The following is a 19,754-nucleotide window of genomic DNA, read 5'->3' as shown; positions in this document are numbered from 1 at the left end:
AGAGAACTATCCATCCAGATGTCCGTGGTGCCGCTGTGGAGAAGCCTGGATCAGAGGCAGAGCTCTGGGGACAGGAGCCCTCTGCTCTGCTCTGCACACCCTGGGAGACCAGGAGTCTCGTCCGGATTGTTCATTTCTATGATGTATGTTTGTATGTGTGAAGGGCAAGAGAGAGGGAAATGATGCATGCTGAAAAGTCCAGTGTTTTCTTTAGCTTCTTCAGAGAAGCAAAGGAAAGCTATGCTTAATCTTGGGCTATTTTTCTCACAGACTAACATATTTGAGGACTGGAAGGCAGCGGTAATTGAAGAGTCGGTAAAATGAAATCAGAGCAAGGGAAGAACAGAGTGGAGTGATGTGTGCTTGGGGAAGTCTTTCGCCGATGGCTCCATCAGCGTTGTCTAGCAGAACCTTCTCAGTGACGGAGTGTTCTGTGCCTATATGTCCAGTACCCAGGCTCCTGGGCACTGCAGACCTGCCTGGCGGCTGCCATATGGACAGTGTAGTTCCAGAATCACAATTTTGGATCTTGAAGAGACCTCAGCAGTGATTCCCAGATCGAGCTGATCATAGAATCTCATGGAGGATCTTCTAAAAAATATCTTCTGAATAGCATTTCTTGAGTTGGGAACCAGGAATCTTTCTTGTTACAAAGCCCACTGGCAGTTCTGACGTGTGGCCGGTGTGGCAGCTCCTGCCTGAAAGGTCAGCTAGTTAACCTGGTGTCAGAGGAAAGGAAATTGTGTCTGTACTTGGGGAGGCCAGTGGTCTAAAGTGACATGGGCCGTTCACACTCTGTTCCTGGTCCAATGCTTTCCCCGTGGTTCAGAAGAAATTCCTGTGTATATGGTGGAATTGCCATGGAAATTGGATTATGGAAGGAGCCACAGTCCCACAGTTCTTTACTTTTGAATTTGAGAAAATTAGAGGGAGATTTTAATCATTTTATCCTTGACCTAAAATATTTGAAGACTTTTGAAGCTATTTGCCGTTTCCAGTGAGGTGAGGTTGATGATGGGGAGACTTCAGACTTTGAGTGGCTAGAAAAGCCGGCCCAGCACAGGGGTGTGCGTCAAGTTTGTCTTGGACTTGCGTTTCTTGGGTGTCTGGGACTGAATCGCACACAACCCTGCAAGGCCAGTGGTATGATTCATCTTAACAGATACATGACTTTGGAGATTTCCTAATTCTGTGGAAAAACGTGTCAAGGTTGTGATCTAATCTATCCTACCTAATAAAATAGTAATATGCAAATTGACCGCACCTTCGCTACGTCCAAGCCACGCCCATCAGCCAAAGCCACACCCACCAGCCAATCAGGGCGAGTATGCAAATTACCCAACAAATATGGCGGTTAATTTGCATACGCTGAGAGAGGGAGGAGTGAAGACTGAAGACAACTTAGAAGGAAGAGGGAGGAAAAGTGGAAAGCAAGGTGGCTGCCAGAGGGAAAGCCTGGGCGGGGTGGAGCGGGGTGGAACGGGGCAGAGTGGGGCGGGCGGCAGTGGCGAGCGGGTGCAGGCGCAGTGGCTGCAAAGGCGGCGGCAGCGCACTCGGCCGCAACAGCCGCTTGCAGGATTTTCCTGCAAGTGGGCTACTAGTATATATATAAAGAGCCAGGGTCCGTAACGTCCAAACTACCAAACACTGGAAATCAGTCCTGCAGTCAGTGCTGAGGCGCCACAGCAACCCAGCACTGACTGCCGCCGCTGAGGGCGCAGCAACCCAGCACTGACTGCTGAGGGGGCTGTGGATCAGGCCTGGAGAGAGAAGCAGGGTCTGATCCACAGCCTCCATGGCAGCTGTTGATCAGCCCTTGCCTCTCTCTTTCTCTCCGGGCCTCACCTGCAGCCGCGCCTCTCTTTCTCTCTGGGCCTGGCCAGCAGCCATGGGGGCTGCTGATCAGCCCCGCCTCTCTGATCAGGCCTGGAGATAGGCCTGGAGACGCTGACTGGCATAGAACCGACCAATCAGAACCAAATCTGGGTGAACTGCGAGGAGCCAATGGCTGCCTAGGAGGCAGAGCTTTTGACGCTGACTGGCATAGAAACCGACCAATCAGAACCAAATTTGGGTGAACTACGAAGGCAGAACCTAAGGTGGGGGCTGAGGGGGGTTTTAAGGGCAACAGCTGTTTGGTGTAAGGTGTAAGAAAACGGTTCAATTTTTTAATGACTGGTTTGGCAGTATAGTGCATATGGCTGGCTATCAGTCCAGATATAGGGATTATATATTTTTGTCTGCCAAGAGCATCTCCTCCTGCTGAGAAAGGCTCCTCCCCCCCATTTAAGCAATCCTATCCTATATAATCTATCTATACTAAAAAAAGGGTAATATGCTAATTAGACTGGGCTGACTGGCCATCTTTTGGACGTCCGACTTCCTTCCGGACAAAGCCATGGTAGTGGGGGCCAAGGCAGAGGCAGATAGGGGCGATCAGGCAGAGGGCTTAGGGGTAATCAGGCAGGCAGGCAGAGGCAGTTAGGGGCAATCAGGCAGGCAGGCAGGTGAGTGGTTAGGAGCCAGGGGTCCGAGATTGCGAGAGGGATGTCTGACTGCGATTTGGCCTAAACCGGCAGTTGGACATTCCCCAAGGGGTCTCCAATTGGAGAGGGTGCTGGCTGGGCTGAGGGAACCGTCCCCCCCTCCTCTGTCCACGAATTTCGTGCACCGGGCCACTAGTGTTCTAATAATGAGCACCTTTCCCCTAGTACAGTGGTTGGCAAACTGCGGCTCACGAGCCACATGCCGCGGTTTGCCGCTCTGTTGACTAGTGAGTTTGCTGACCACTGCCCTAGCACAAAGGTATGCAGTCATATCGGGACATTCTGACTCCTCTTGTCAGAGGAGTCCGTGCAGCTCTGGTAGTTGTTAACCTTGAAAGCTCAGACATATGCACTTGAGATGCTCTGAGGCATCAGAGATCGCACTGTGGGGGCAGGGGCTGGCCGGGTGTTTGTCTCTGTGGAGGGATGCACATGGATCGGTGAGGGAGGAGGGGGACACCCGCCTAGCCAGCCAGATCAGCCGAATCAACCCTGGCGATCAATGGGGTGACAGATTTCGCAGCCAGATTGCCCTCACATCCTGAGCTGGTAGCTTCTAATTGGCAATGCAAGGCTCTTTTCAAGAGTTTTCTTCAGAGGTCCCTTAAGTTCGTGTTGGTATTTTCAATTCAATTTTTAAATCTTTAACAGTTTAAGTTAGAGTTTTATTAAGATATAATTCACGTACCATGAAACTCACAGTTCAGTGATTTTTAGTGTATTCACACAGGTGTGAGCATCACCACTGTATGTATTTCATCACTCGTTCTGCCCCAACCCCTACATACAGCAGTAATTTCTCATTACTGCTCCCCTGCCACCCTGCCCCTGACAGCTGCTCTCTGGTTTTATGGATTTGCCTATTCTGGATGTTTTACAGGAATGGAATCATACAATATGTGACCTTTATATCTGGCTTCTTTCACGTAGCACAGTGTTTTGAAAGTTCATCCATGTTGTAGTAGTATTTCTTGTTTTAAAAAAATGAGATAATTCATATACCATAAAATTTACCCTTTTAAAAGTGTACAATTCCATGTTTTTTTTTTAGTATATTCACAAATTTGTACAACCTCACCACTATCTAATTCCAGAACATCACCCCCCAACAACTGCATACCCATTATCAGTCACTCTCCATTTCCCTTCACACAGTCTCAGCCACCACTAATCTACTTTCTGTTTCCACAGAATTGTCTATCTGGACATTTCATATAAATACACTCATATAATATGTGACCGTTTGTGTTTGGCTTTTACTTACCATAGTTTGTCAAGGTATATCAATGTTGTAGCATGAATAACTTCATTCTTCTTCATTCCTTTTTAAGACTGACTAGTATCTGGATATGCCATGTTTTGTTTATCCTTTTATCTATTTGTATTGTGTCTACTTTTTGGCTATTATGGTAATATTGCTATGTGTGCTTATGCAAAAGTCTTTGTGTACTCATGTGTTTTAAATTCTCTTGTGTACATATCTGGACATGAAATTGCCTGGGTCATGTGGTAACTGTATGTATAACTTTTTGGGACCTTGCAAAGCTGTTTTCCACAGCAGCTGCACCTTTTTATTATTCCCACTAGCAGTGGATGAGCGTTCCAGTTCTCCACATCCTCACCAACACTTGTTATTGTCCACCTTTTTTATTATAGCATCCTAGTAGTTGTGAATGGTATCTCATTGTGGTTTTAATTTACATTTCCCCAGTGATTAATGATGTTGAGGACTTTTTCATGTGCTTCTTGGCCATTTGTATATCTTCATGGGAGAAATGTCTATTCAGGTCCTTTGACAGTTTTTAGATTGGGTTATTTGTCTTTTCATTGTTGAGTTTTAAGAATTCTTTATAGAGTCTGATTTACAAATATTTTCTTCCATCTGTTGGTTGTCTTTTCATTTCCTTTATGGCAATATTGAAAGCATGAAACTGTTAAATTTTGATGAAGTACAGTTTATTTTTTCTTTGGATGCATATGCTTTTGCATTCATGTCTAAGAATGCATTGGTCATAAAGATTTACACCTAAGTTTTCTTCTAAGAGTTTATAGTTTTAACTTTTACATCAGCTCTTTGGTCCATTTTGAGTTAATTTTTGTATGTGATAGGGGGTCCAAATTCATTATTTTGCATGTGAATATCCACAATACCAACTCCAGTTCAATTTTAATAGTACATTGCTGTCGTTAATTTACTTTTTTTCTGAATAGCTTGAATTCTAGCATCATTTGTTAACTTATTCAATGTGCAATACAATATAAAGAAAATAGCTTTAAAATATTAATATCATTATTACTAAGTATTACAAGCACTGAGGGAAGTTTCTTTACCATTCCTTTGACACTTTTTGTCCTTAGTCTCTTAGTGGGATGCATTCTAATAAAATATTCTATTCTAAAGTCTCTTGAATTCTTTCTCTTTGTGCCTACATTACCCATGTAATAATCATTTAGGTTCATTTAGCTTCAGTTTTTCTATTTAACAGCTTTAAAATTTGTTTTGTTTGGCACGTACATACACAGTAATATATATCCTATCTAATAAAAGAGTAATATGCAAATTAAGCATCACTCCGCCACACACACAAGCCATGCCCACAAGCCACCTCCACAAGCCAATCAGGAGTATGCAAATTAACCCCAACCAAGATGGCTGTGGCCACGGAGCAAGTAGGAGGGAGGCTTGGGTTTCCCTGGCGATGGAGGAAGCCAAGCTTTCCACACACCCTGGCGGGCCCAGGCCTTCACTCAAGGCTACAAAGTTTCATTTATAGAAGATAAATAAATCCCAACATAAATGGCGGCAGCCATGGAGCTGGAGAGAGCAGGAGGCTAGGGTTTCCCCCGCAATGGAGGAAGCCAAGCTTTCTGCCTGCCCTGGCCTGCCTTGGCCTCTGCTTAAGGCCACAAAGTTTCAATTATAGAAGATAAATAAATCCCAAGAGAAATGGCTGCCGCCACAGAGCGAACAGGAGGCTTGGCTCCGCTCCAGGCTACAAAGTTTCAATTGTAGAAGATAAATAAATCCCAGATACCAGGGCCTCTGCTTGGGTTGTTGGGGGGCGTGGCTGGCCTGCAAACCACCACTGGCCCCTCGCCCAGGCCACCCCACACCCCAAGGGAATCCCCACCCTAATCCGGGACATCCTTCAGGGCAAACCAGCTGGCCCCACTCATGCACCAGGCCTCTATCCTATCTAATAAAAGAGTAATATGCAGATTGACCATCACTCCAACACACAAGATGGCTGCCCCCATGTGGTCAAAGATGGCTGTCCCCATGTGGACACAAGATGGCCACCACAAGATGGCTAGCAGGGGAGGGACCAGGCCTGCAAGGGAGGGCAGTTGTGGGTGATCAGGCCAGCAGGGGAGGCAGTTGGGAGGGACCGGGCCTGCAAGGGAGGGCAATGTGGGTGATCAAGCCTGCAAGGGAGGGCAGTTAGGGGTGACCAGGCCTGCAGGGGAGGGCAGTTAGGGGCAAACAGGCTGGCAGGGGAGCATTTAGGCATCAATCAGGCTGGCAGGGGAGTGGTTAGGGGGTGATCAGGCTGGCAGACAGAAGTGGTTAGGGGCAATTAAGAAGGCGAGCAGTTGGGAGCCAGCAGTCTTAGATTGTGAGAGGAATGTCCAACTGCCTGTTTAGGGATCAGGCTTAAACGGGCAGTCAGACATCCCTCAAGGGGTCCCAGATTGGAGAGGGTGCAGGCTGGGCTGAGGGACACCCCCCCCCCAATGCATGAATTTCGTGCATTGGGCCTCTAGTGTATACACACACACACACACACATACACACACACTAATATATATGTATATTATATACGTCTTATATTTTATTGTCCCTATTTTTCTTATGCGAAGGTACACTGTTATATTCTGGATAACTATATATCGGTGCATAGTTGTCGTCCTCGGTTTTTATAGCTGCATAGTATTCCATTCTGTGGGTTCCCATTGCTGGGCATTTGGGTGGTTTTTAACCTTTTACTATTACACGCAGTGCCACAGTGAGTAGCCCTGTGTGTTCCTGTGCAGGTGTTTCTGTAGGTGAGGTTCCTAGGAGCAGGTTGGTAGGACCGAGGATGAGTGCTTCTCTAGCTCGGTCAGATACCGCTGTGCTCACCCCCTTCAGGACTGGACCGTCCCGCTTCCATTGGCAGTGTCCCGGGGCCCCGCCTCCCGGGCCCCTCCTCTCCGGGGCCCCTCCTCCCCGGGGTCCCTCCTCCCTGGGGCCCCTCCTCCCTGGGGCCCCTCCTCCCTGGGGCCCCTCCTCCCTGGAGCCCCTCCTCCCCAGACCCCTCCTCCCCGGGGCCCCTCCTCCCCGGGGCCCCTCCTCCCCGGGGCCCCTCCTCCCTGGAGCCCCTCTTCCCCAGACCCCTCCTCCCCAGACCCCTCCTCCCCGTGGCGCCTCCTCCCCAGGGTGTGTTGTCAGACTCAGGCAAGTTTGGGGTGCTGGTTGGAGGTGAAAATGGTATTTCATTGTAGATACAATTTTTGTTTTCTTTACTAGTGAGGAAGAACATCTTTTTGCAGGTTTAACATCACATGCATGTACTTTTCTGTGAATTGTTTATTTCCTTTGCCACTTTTCCCCATTGGATTGTTGATCTTTTTGTGCGGACTGTTTGTATATATAGCTCCTTGTAATATGGCTTCAAATATTTTTTCCTTGTTTGTCATTTGTCTTTGTTTATAGTGTGTTATGACAAACAGATTTTACATAGTCCAATTTATCAAAATTTTTTTTTACCTGGCTTCTGGATTTTGAGTCATAGTTATAAAAACAGCTTTTCCTACTTAAAGGTAATAAACGGATTTCGCCCATGTTTCTTCTAGTACTCGGCCTTATTTTTACATTTAATCGTGGACGCATTTGGAGTTTGTCAAGTCGTGTAGCTACTTAAGTCTCTTGATACTTCTTGTCAGATTACTTTTCAGATGAGTTTTTACTTCTGTTGATTATAAATAGGAGCTCCTGTTTCTCACCCTTTTTTAAAAAAGTGTTTTTATTGATTTTTAGAGAGAGGACGAGATCGAGCACGCAACCCGGGCATGTGCCCTGACTGCGAATCAAACCAGTGACTTCTTGTTTCCTGGGTGGACGCTCAAACACTGAGCCACACCAGCTGGGCTGTTCTCACGTTGCCAGTGTTTGTATTATAAGTTAATACTGACAGCAATACTGCCCAGTGTTCTGCTCTGTGCTTGGTTCCCTCACGTGTAAGATGGGAATTTCTGCTCTTGCTGTTTAAAAACAAAGTAAAAAATGGTAGAACTGAACAATAAAGAACAGAAGTGTTGTATAGGAAGTTATTTTTAGTTTATAGTGTCTTACACATAGTGTAATCATTATAGCCACCCAGTAATACGCGTTGCTTATAGGTAAAGCACTCGTATGTTGACATTTATTTTTTGGCAGATTTTATTTCCCTACAACCTTTGTTAATGGCTGCTGCTGATGTTTATCTCCTCAGTTTGTAGAAGACTACGAACCTACCAAAGCGGACAGTTACAGGAAGAAAGTGGTTCTCGATGGAGAAGAAGTGCAGATCGACATTCTGGACACCGCGGGGCAGGAGGACTACGCAGCCATCCGCGACAACTACTTCCGGAGCGGAGAGGGCTTTCTGCTCGTGTTCTCCATCACCGAGCACGAGTCCTTCACAGCCACGGCCGAGTTCAGGTCCGTGTGCCTTCCTTCCCTTGTCCTGGGCATAGAAGGGGCAGTGGGGGCGCTGAGCTTGTAATTAGGAAGAATCTCTCTAAAGAATTCCCTGGCACTCTGAATCTTGGCACATTAGTGTCCACTGTTGGTTATAATCTCTTTGGACTTCTCTGTTTTATAATAATTTCTAAATATCAATTATCTTCAGACTGTTGTCCCTGAGAGGGACAAAGCCACTCCATACATTCAAGAACCTGCCGTTTGCTGAGAGACAGTGCTTGATAAGAGTTAAATATCTTTTTTATAATGTTGCTAGAAAAGTAATAAGTTTGCTCTGTTTTGAGGCTTATGGTCAGCAGAGTGGAGGATGTGAGTCAGAGGGACCGTTTGCTGCCGCCGGAAGGACTTAGCGTAGTTGAATGGAAAGAACTGGCTTTAGAAGCAGGCAGACCTGGGCTTGGGTTCCTGCCACTCACCAGTTTCGTGACCCCGGGCAAGTTTACTCAGCATCGGAGATGCTGTATCTTTACCCGAATCGGTGAAATGAAATGGTGCTTCAGACAGTGAATTCCTAAGGGCAGGAACTGCGGCTGCCCCTTGTGCTGAATCCCCAGCCTTTTCTCAGTGTGGTCCCTGGTGAGCGGAATATTCCCTGCTATCATTCATTTGAAATGTGGGACGATACCTTGTGTTTATTTTGTTATAAGGAAGTAGTGAGCCATTAGTCATAATTCTTTTTTAAAAATTTAATAAATCTTTATTGTTCAGATTATTACAGTTGTTCCTCTTTTTCCCCCCATAGCTCCCCTCCATCTGGTTCCCATCCCACCCTCTTCCCTTACCTCCCCCCCACTGTCCTCATCCATAGGTGTACGATTTTTATCCAGTCTTTTCCCGCACCCCCCACACCCTTTTACCCCTGAGAGTTGTCAGTCCACTCCCTTTCTATGCCCCTGATTTTATTCTATTCACCAGTTTATTCTGTTCATCAAATTTTTAATTCACTTGATTTTTAGATTCACTTGTTGATAGATATGTATTTGTTGTTCATAATTTTTATCTTTACCTTTTTCTTCTTCTTCCTCTTCTTAAAGGATACCTTTCAGCATTTCATATAATACTGGTTTGGTGTTGATGAACTCCTTTAGCTTTTTCTTGTCTGTGAAGCTCTTTAGCTGACCTTCAATTCTGAATGTCAGCTTTGCTGGGTAGAGTAATCTTGGTTGTAGGTTCTTGCTATTCATCACTTTGACTATTTCTTGCCACTCCTGTTTGGCCTGCATAGTTTCTGTTGAGAAATCAGTTACAATCGTATGGGTGCTCCCTTGTAGGTAATTAACTGTTTTTCTCTTGCTGCTTTTAATATTCTCTCTTTGTCTTTTGCTCTTGGCATTTTAATTATGATGTGTCTTGGTGTAGTCCTCTTTGGATTCCTTTTGTTTGGGGTTCTGTGCGCTTTCTGGACTTGTAAGTCTATTTCTTTCACCAGGTGGGGGAAGTTTTCAGTCATTATTTCTTCAAATAGGTTTTCAGTATCTTGCTCTCTCTCTTCTTCTGGCACCCCCATAATTCTGATGTTGGTACACTTGAAGTTGTCCCAGAAGCTTCTTACACTATCTTCAAATTTTTGGATTCTTTTTTCTTTTTGCTTTTCCAGTTGAGTGTTTTTGCTTCTTTGTATTTCAAATCTTTGACTTGATTCTTGCGTTCCTCTAGTCTGCTGTTGGGTGTCTGTATAATATTTTTTATTTCAGTCAGTGTATGTTTAATTTCTAGTTGGTCCTTTTCCATATCCTCGAGGGTCTTGCTAAATTTATCGGCCTTTTCTAGGAAATTCTTGAAAAACCTTATAACCATGGTTTTGAACTCTATCTCCAGTAATTTGTTTTCCTCCATTTCTTTCATTTGTGATCTGTTTCTTTGTCTCTGCATTTTTGCTGCTTCCCTGAGTTGGTAGGGTAGCTTTGTGTGCTAGGTGTCCTATATGAGCCAGTGGCTCAGCCTCCCCAGTTACCTGAGGTGGACACTCTTGGTGTACCTTTGTGGACTGTGTATACAGCTTTGTTGTAGTTAAGTCTTGAATGTTGTTGGTATCAGTGGGAGGAGTTGACCTCCAGGCCAATTGGCTGTGAGGATCAGCTGTGTCTATGATTGGAGACAGCCTTATTCAACTAGACTTGCAAAATTGCAAAAGCCTCTGTGCTCAGCTTGGATGGGGCGGAGTTTCAGGGTGGAGCCTACAGCCTTGGCTTCCCGTCAGCCCCGCCCTATGAGGTTCCTGGGTCTCAGTGTCCCTCAGTACTCGCTGCAAGCACCTCTGAGAGAAAGGCGCCCTCAAGTTTCGCCCACTGCCAGACAGTCTAGTCTCTCCCCCAATGAATCTGGCTTCCCAGGGTCTCACCCGGAACTGGGGTTCAGTGCAGTCGGAGCTGGGGTTCAGCGCAGTCCGGAGCTTTTGTCTCCTTCCCGCTAGAGAACACCAGCCAGGCACTCAGCGCCCCGTCCTCTCCAGCTCCGTCCTCTCTGCACGCATGCGCCTGTGTCTCCGTACCTCAGGCTTTTACGGCTCCTCTGATTTTCCCTGTGGTTTTCTCTTTCCTTCTAGTTGTAGAAATTCCAGTCAGCCAGCTTTCCTGTGGTTCTGGATGATGTCTGTTTTGTCTTTTAGTTGTAGTTTTGAAATTGTTGTGTGAGGCTGCAGTTTAGGTGTTTACCTATGCTGCCATCTTGGTTTCTCTCCTAGTCATAATTCTTAAGGAATTCCAATGGGAAGGGAGTCTTTCTCTTTCCCCCATTCCCTTCCCATTGTACACACTGAGTTTTTTCATCTGTCCTCCTCATAAACATCTGTCGTGATGACTCTTTCCTGTAAGAACCAGATCTAGAGAAACTAAAAAAGAAAAGCAAGCACGGTAATTTCTTTTAATTCTTTAGCAAGTTTGGTCAGAAATTTAGGTGAAAATGAGGAAGCTAAGATTTGGAAGGAAGCCTCCGTAAGCCAGGGGGGCCTCCGGGGCACCCGAGAGAGCGGGAGGTAATAAGGGAGGCCTCAGAGTGCAAGGCCTCAGGCTGAGCATCTCGCTTCTCTGAAACTGTAGTGTGAGACGTCCTATTACTTTTTAGACTCCGACACACCTTGAGGTTTCTGAATGTGGATGTAGCCCATGGGTTCGTAACTGTGTGTGCAGCTACAGAATCCTGTTTTTGTGTCTCCTCGTGGTAAAACAGGACAGACGCACATGCCACCTTCTTTTCTTCCCTTTCCTAAGCCTTTGATTTCCCATTGCTCTTTGACTCACCATGAAAGGAAATGTTGGACAGTTGGAGTCATCTCCAGAGAATAGATGGTGCCACCCTTGCCACCCCTGTCCTGTCTCCCCTGGGTTACCCTCCCCCCCCGACTTATACATTCATTTATTCTCAGAGGGTTAGAGCAGTCTCGTCTCATCTTCGGAGAAGGGTTTTGGTTGTGATTAGAGAAGAGGGATCCTTAGAAGGAAAAGCACAGATGACTCCCTAAAAGCAAAAGGAAGGGGTGCTAGCTCTCCTGACTTGAACTCTGACAAATCCCAGGGCTGTTCCCGTTCCTTATGTCATTGGATTCAGGCGATTGAGCTGTTGTGGCTACACTCATGCCCTTTACGCTATGCCTGTTAGCAGTTGTAAAGCATAGCATTTCTGTACTTATCTTCCACATTAGAAGACCCAACATAAAATAAAAGGTTAATATACTCTATTTTGAAATTTTCCCTGGATATATTCTATAAACTAGATGGGTTTTGTTACAGGAGACCAGTACTTGGTACTCCCATTTTTGGATCAATATATTTATTAATGAGCTAATTTACTTGCCTGTGCAAGACTGAGCCAGAAAGCTATCAGTTTCTATTGTTCATAGTTTATATTGATCACATAGCTTCTAAATGTAGCAGGCTCTTTGACCCCTGTTGAAATGTAGGGGATAGCATTTTCAAGCTATCTCTAACTTTTCTTCTTTTTCATTTTTCTTAAAGTAATTTGATATCTGGTACTTCAGTCTACTGTATGGAAAAAATTTTCAAATATTTTTATTATGAAATGTTATCCTATATCATATACGAATCAGTGCAAATCTCCATGAAGTACGTTTTTGAAGGGTCCCTGATGTGTTGGAATGTAGAAGTGTCCCCACTGGATCAGAACAGTACAAGTGGAATATTTAATTTTTTCAAATATTTGGTTTTGATTAGTAACTTTAGACAGCTGTTTATTTTCAGTGGAAGTAAAATTTAGTGTGCTATAGGTAGCAGTTCTTTTTGAGAAGATGTTTTTGAAGTACTTTTTCATGGGCCTTGGAGTATTTCCTTTTTTTTTTTTCCACACTGTGTGGAAAACTAATGCCCATTAAATACAATTTCTGCCTAACATAGCTGTCCCCATTCTGTGGCCTGTAATTTATTGTGTCTAAATGGACCTGGGGGTTGGGTGGGGAAGGCAGGTGCACACACACATGTAGACGTAATACAGCAGAAGTTGCACAGGACCAGGCTCACCGGGCTACCAGGGGCTCCTCCGGTGTTTCTTTATATTCTTTTTCTCTAAGGGGGAAAATTACTGCTGTGACCCACTAAATTGATTTCATGATCTAATTGACTGCTACACTCAATATGAAAAACACTGGATTTCATAGCTTTTATTCTCACAGAGAAATCATGCCATCTTTTTTCGGGGGAATTATTAAGCATTTTATGTATGCAGATACTTCCTTTAGCTTGTTTTTATCCTAGAGGTCCCTATGTTTTTTTCGTTTTTTTTACCTAAGCATAAATTGGGGAACCTGTTGAAGCGCAGAATCCCAGGCTCCCACGCAGGTACTTACTTCTGTAGGGCAACTGTGGGGCCCAGAAATCTGCATCTGCAATGAGCACCCCAGGCCATTGTGAGAACCAGACTTGGAAAACCCTGGGCCAGTTTATGGCAGGCTGGGCCAGGGAATGCATCTTTGGCACAGGGCGCAAGAATGCCATTTCTTCTTCTGCCTTCGGAAAGCATCTCATTGTGGATGGCTTTATTTCCGATGTGACGCTGTAGGGAGCAGATCCTCCGCGTGAAGGCTGAAGAAGATAAAATCCCATTGCTTGTGGTGGGAAACAAGTCGGACTTGGAGGAGCGGAGGCAGGTGCCGGTGGAGGAGGCGCGGAGCAAAGCAGAGGCGTGGGGCGTGCAGTACGTGGAGACCTCGGCCAAGACGCGGGCCAACGTGGACAAGGTGGGCGCTCTCCGCCAGTTTCTTGGAAACAGCAGAATCCAGATGTCTCGTCTGTTTGGTTTTAAGGGAACCATTTGTGGGAACTGGGGATTTTTCCAGGTCGATGTTACTGTAATGAGAAGCATTGGGAGGGTTTGACCGTGGGTTTAACACAGCTCAGAGTCCTGTCACTTTGTCATGAGCCTCGTTAGAGGGCTTAGCGAGGGCTCAGCCTCGGAAGGGGAAGGGCGGGAGAAGAGGGCATGGTTTGTGAAGATGCTGCAGGTGGCACCAGCGCCGCAGGTCCTCGGGTAAGTCATTTCCTTTTGTTTCCTTCAGTGTCCTTCCCTTACAGCGGCTGAGATGCCGTGGGAACGTAGCTCTTGTTTGTATTAATTAATCTGTGGTGAAATGGTTTCTTCAGCTTTGAGTCATGAACATAACCCCGGCGTTCCGTGAGGACTTCTCTGTAGCTTCCCCATGCTCTCCCAGCCCAGGGCCTGGTCTCCAGGCACAGCTTGGGGCGTTCCCCCGAGAAACTCGGCCCGAGGTGATTTTGCACTCATGGAGTTATTGATTAGATTTACTAGTATCCTTTCATCTTGCCATCGCAGGCAGAGCCAAGGCCTTCTGTCTTAGAACTGAGCCTCTGAATAGTGCTTGCCCTCAGGAGTCAGCCCCCCAGGGATTTCTTTTCTCTTCCTTCCCATCAGCATACTTTCCTTTTCAAACCTCTGGAACCAATGAAAGGATGATCTTGGTCTTGATGAACGGTGACAATTTGAAAATCCACCTACCAGTGATTGCTATCGATAGGCCTTTAAAAAATACACGTTCAACATGGTTGTTACAGAGCTAAAGGAGACAGCTACAGATGTGCTCCCTGTGCCCTCACCTCTGCCCTCTCCTGGTTCTGCTCCTGGTTCAGGCCTGTGAAGCCTCAGCCCAGTGCCCTCCGCAGCCACAGTGGGCGTGTCTGCTCAGCCTTGCGCTGCATCAGCATCCAACCCCCCGCAACCTCCCCCCTCAACCCCCCCATACGGCTTCCTCTGTTTCTCTTTCTTCTGGAGATAAATTCTCCTGGACTTCTCTCCTGAAGAGGGAGCCATTGGTGCCACAGAGCTCTTCGGGTGTAGTCTGTGCAGTGAGGTGGGCTCACCTGTCTGCCACTTTCCTTTTATTATTGTCCCAACTCTTAGCTGACTCTGCTGTGCCAAATCACTTTCTTCCTATCCAATTGTTTCCTAGCTTAGAAACCATACAGGAAGTCCAGACATAAACTTTAGTTTTAAGGAACCAGGACGATTTATCCCCTCAGGGACTCTGTTGCCATGCAGTTTTTGGATGGGATGCGGGGAGGGGAGGGCTGTCGCCCAGCAGCTTGTCATTGCTCCTTCCTCCACGGGACCTGCTTGACCTGCCAAACAAGAAGCAGCAGGAGCTTCTGACTGCGGCATTGTGTTCCTCGGGAAACAATTTACAGGAAGGGAGGTTGTTGGGAAGATCAGCCCAGGAACTATTTTGTCATTTTTAAGTTGGACACCCTCCATTTCCCTCCTCCGCCATTTGTTAGAACAAAAAGGAAAACCAGTAACGTTTGAAGCGCTTCACTGTGCTGTGTGGGTGGGGTGCTGACTCCAGCCTGCTCCAGTTTGGGGGAGTCCTCTTCTGTGCCTGAGCTGGTGGAAAGGCTCAGGCCCCCTCAGAACGCCTCAGCTCACTTCCTGCTGCGGCGCTGGGCTGGGCAGAGAAGGCAGCTGTGGTCTGAACGGCCAAAGACAAGCCTGCACGCTGCCCCCACTGGGTCTCGTCCTTCTCTAGGAAAGATGGCAGATGTTTCTTTTTGGGGCATATTTTGTCTGCTTGGGTATAGTCAGTACTTTGGCACAATTGCTGGTAGCAGAGGGCAAAACCCAAACTATTGTGACAAATGATAATCTGTATCTAAACAACATACTGACATTCAAAGAACGAGATTCGTCTGTTCTTGATAAAGTCCCTTTCAGCTGACATTGCAAGGAACAGCGGAGGGGTTGTTCCTCACAATTAGGGCCGGGGCGGGTGTGCATGGGGAGGGTGGCCTGCCAGCACGTCTCCCTCCCGTCCCCCACTTTCACATGCAGGAGCTTCTGTTGGTTTGTGACCCCACCCCCAACTATGTGCCCGGCCTGCTGTGGGGACTGTCATGTGTGATGACATCCCCACCTCCTTATGGTCCTTGTGAGGGTTAAACAGGAACAGCCACTGACGTCATTTCCTTTCCTGGTGGTTGGCCATGCTAGCGAGTGTGATGCCTCCTGTCACTCTCAGGATCTGTGACGTCACCACCTGTAGTAGGTCTGTTTCATGCTGTTTTATCCCTCATCATCCTGAGAGTGGAAGGGAAGGAGGGAGGGGTGGAGGGAGGGAGAGAGAGAGAGAGAGAGAGAGAGAGAGAGAGAGAGAGAGAGATGGCACATTGATTGGTTGCCTCCTGCATGCATCTGGCCCGGGGCCAGGGATTAAACCTTCAGCCCAGGTCCATGCCTTGACTGGGAATCGAACCCGAGACATCTTCGATGCTTGGGCCGATGCTCTGACCACTGAGAAAAACAGCCAGGGCAGTCAGAATATGTTTTTAATGTTTTTATTCTTATTTGCTCTAGATGGTTTGTTTTTGATGGCATATAGTTTATAAGAATGAGTATGATTTTATGCTTGGTCTAATTGCTTCCTAAAATCATTAAATGGCTTTTCCTTCCTGTTCTTTTCACCCTTTCCTCCTCACCCCAGGTGTTCTTTGATCTAATGAGAGAAATCAGAGCAAAGAAGATGTCAGAAAACAAGGACAAGAATGGCAAGAAAAGCAGCAAGAACAAGAAAAGTTTTAAGGAGAGATGTTGCTTGCTGTGAAGAGATGTTGCCATGATGGCGGACGGAGTCAGTTGCCACTAAGGACATAGGGCTGTCGTTGAGGGAAGACTGTAGTCTACTTGTGTGCTTCCTGCTCACCCCAACCTCTTCACGCAGACTTCTTCAATGGGGAAAATATTGGTGAATCAGCGGCTGGCAGAAGAAAGAAGCCCTTGACCTTGCGTGGACTGGCCATGTGGTCAGGAGGCTTTGCAGTTCCCTCCTCCCTCCCTCCTCCCTCTCTCCCTCCCTGAAGTTTAACTAAGTATGTAGTGCGAGAGGTAGGAAATAGTCCAATGTTAATTAAAATGGAAGAGGACTGTCATAGTGTCTTATCTCCCCCCCCCCCCCAATTTCATAACATTAGCACCTTTTGTTTTGAAATAAAAATGTCTTATTTTATTAGGTTTCGGGAGAAGGGGTGGGATAAGACTCCCCCAGCCCTTCTCGGCTTAACAGTACTACTCGGAAAAATCCAGGAAACTCTAATGATGCTGAAAAACCCAGATTTTGGGGGGATATGTTTCTTGGCAATGCCCAGTGGATTTGAAGTATAGCTAAAAAATAAACTTGAGTTCGCCCGCAGGGGTCAATACGGAGCTCATAACTCCTCTCTCATGAGAGAAATGGAAGCTGTATTCTTCGCATTTGAGTACTGGCCAGTGGGCGTCTGTGCTGGCTGTTCCTTCCTGTGGCATCCTGGGTTTGGTAGGAGCTTCTTTTTAATGGACTGAGTGAAGAGCCAAGACTGGGATACTTTATACATCATGCACTTTTCTCATGAGATTTTAAAACATTCTTTGGCTAAATCCTCTTGTAATTGCCAGTCCAGTGGTTAGGCTCCTTGTCTCCACTGGCCATCAACACATTCTGTCTTCCGGCCGCTCCTCTGCACACAGGAGACCTTCGCCGGGCACGGAGTCCGGGGGATGCCAGAGCGGCACTGCCTTCCAGCTCAGGAAGCCAGCCTGCGCCAGGCTCCTGCCGCCTCTCCTGGCGCTGCCGAGTAATTCTGAATTTAAAATTGTAATTAGTTGGGAAGGATAAGCCATTGCTCTTTTACCTCTGAGAACTGGCTGCTGTTTCTAACTTTTTTTTCTGAGACAGCTATATACTTAGTTAGAAGAATTTTTTATTGGTGAGATATTGTTAATCTTTCTTGAATCAATATTCTACGTTCAGCAATCAGAAAATTTTTCATCAGGAAAGGAGTACTGTGATAAAAGCCCAGTACTCACATTTCCCCCATTTTTCAGAAGTGACATTTCACACACAGGTGCCAAATGTGAATTGGGGTGGGGGAGCAGGAACCTTTCAAACTCATGGTTATATGGAATTTGTGGAAATTATGGTTTGACTGGAAAAAAATCTTGTATACTTCCCAAAGAATCATGGACTTTTGAATAAAAAAAGCAGACAAATACACATTTTCAGGATTTCAGCCTTATTATTTTACCCTTTTGTCATACATGTGAAATGCAGGTATTAAAGAAATTGACAGTAAGTTATTCATTATTCTTGTGTGATTTTCTGCAACTTCAGACAAACTTTATTTCAATTCATTCTTTGAACTGCACTGTGGGAAATAAAATTGTAAATACAAACAGTATATTTTAACAATTGTTCCTTTGGGAGAGATGACTACTCTTTCTTCTTAAAATTAAAAAAATAGAAGGTAATCACACTCTTGAAACAACCTAGTTCTTTTCAACCCAGTGCTGTTAAAGAAGACCGGAGAAAAACCAACGCTTAGAGAAAGGGAGTTTCACAGCTTTATTACGCCGGCGGACTCAGAGCAGTTTGCCTCTCCAAGTCTGAGCAAACCAATATGGTGGAAGCCCCTCTTTTATCCCTTTTTGGTTTCTTTGTCCCCCAAATATGGATGGGGACTTCCAGACCTTTCGTGGGCTTTGCAAAAAGCCCCATGGGTTGGGATGGGGGTCTTGAGACCATATCTAAGGGCCTGGCCTGGCGCCAGCACTGATACCCCCGGGGGTTGTGGGTTAACTGGGTAATCCGATAGCAACTGCTTCTGGGCAGTAGAGCTGCGTTCAGTTTGGTGGTCAGCAAGCTTCTCCAAGGAGGTGACATTCAAGCTGAGACTTCATGACCTGAGGGGCCAGCATGGACCGGGGACCGGGGGGCCGTGGGTGCGGGGAGCTCTCCAGGCTGGCGTGCCACTGGCCGGAGGCCCTGGGGTTCAGGAGACGAGCGGCAGAGGATACTCTGTCCACAGTGTCGGCTGCTCCAGGATGGTCCCCGTGTGGTCCTTCACCCCCGCCTGCACTCCGCGGAGTCTCCGGGAAGGCTCTGGCCCTGCAGCTCCGGGAGGCGTGGCTGGGAGCCTGTGATGAGTTCCCTCTGCGGGCTGGGCTTTCTCTCCAGAGCTCCTGTCAGTAAAGATTTAATATCTTTACTTTCTGAGGATTTTAAGTCTTTGTAAAGTTCAATGGTTTATGGCCTTTGTAAAATGTGAGCATTTAGGTAACAGGTCTTGCAAGACCAGTTTGTGGAGAAAGGGGCAGTGACTTAATTATAGGTCATCAAGGATGTACATTAGGTTACTGGCACAGATTCAGATTGCTAGCCCTCCCCCGCCCCCCACTCCCCCAGACATCAGGGTCACATTGGAATTAGCCTTTTAGCCTTCTCAGTGCCACCTGTTGGATATCATTTCCCATCATGAGTAGGTAGATTTTAGTAAGCACAAGAAATAAAAGATGGTATGAAATGTTTCATGCTGTGGAAATTATTCCATGATTGGTATATGTTATTAGTGTATGCCTAAAGTTATATTTCACTGAATAGCAATCAGAAATGGATCTTTCTAACAAAATAATTTGTACATATGAGATTCTTTTTCATAGAAAAATGAGGCAGTGTTATTTACAAATTTGAAACATAGTTACTCGCTAAATGGTTCGCTGTTGTGTCCATACCTAGCATTATTTTCTAAAGCATTCATCCTGGAAATGGGTGAGCACCTGCTTTGTCAGGCTCTGTGCTAGGAGCTGGATAGGGTATTTTAGTAAGCACAAGAAATAAAAGATGGTATGAAATGTTTCATGCTGTGGAAATTATTCCATGATTGGTATATGTTAAGCAAGATCTCTGCTCTCCTGGAACTGATGCTTTAGTGAGGACAGAGACAGATAAATGAAAATGTCAGGGTCGGTGCTTTGATGACAATGAAACCGGGTAATCTGATAGCAACTGCTTCTGGGCAGTAGAGCTGCGTTCAGTTTGGTGGTCAGCAAACTTCTCCAAGGAGATGACATTCAAGCTGAAACTTCATGACCTGAGGGGCCAGCGTGGACCGGGGACCGGGGGGCCGTGGGTGCGGGGAGCTAGCTCTCCAGGCCGGAGGCCCTGGGTTCAGGAGAAGAAAGCTCAGAGCCCAGCCTGTGCTGGAGTGCAGTCGGGA

The 19,754-nt window shown here is 46.3% G+C and overlaps 1 protein-coding gene across 2 annotated transcripts in view; it reads left to right on the top strand.

The window, feature by feature from the left end:
* Positions 1 to 17,755, top strand: part of RALB (RAS like proto-oncogene B) — a 99,575-nt gene extending 81,820 nt beyond the window's left edge. For both annotated transcript variants that reach the window (XM_054723519.1, XM_054723518.1), the window contains exons 3-5: positions 8,021 to 8,229; positions 13,282 to 13,459; positions 16,211 to 17,755. In XM_054723519.1, the coding sequence (XP_054579494.1) occupies positions 8,021 to 8,229; positions 13,282 to 13,459; positions 16,211 to 16,330 (507 nt within the window). In that variant the 3' untranslated portion in view covers positions 16,331 to 17,755. The remainder of the gene's footprint in view (positions 1 to 8,020; positions 8,230 to 13,281; positions 13,460 to 16,210) is intronic.
* The last annotated feature ends 1,999 nt before the right edge of the window (positions 17,756 to 19,754 follow it).

Source organism: Eptesicus fuscus, chromosome 11, assembly GCF_027574615.1.
Source record: "Eptesicus fuscus isolate TK198812 chromosome 11, DD_ASM_mEF_20220401, whole genome shotgun sequence".
NCBI lineage: Eukaryota > Metazoa > Chordata > Mammalia > Chiroptera > Vespertilionidae > Eptesicus > Eptesicus fuscus.
Note: the sequence above shows the minus strand (reverse complement) of the source record. Positions and strands in the feature narration are given on the sequence as shown.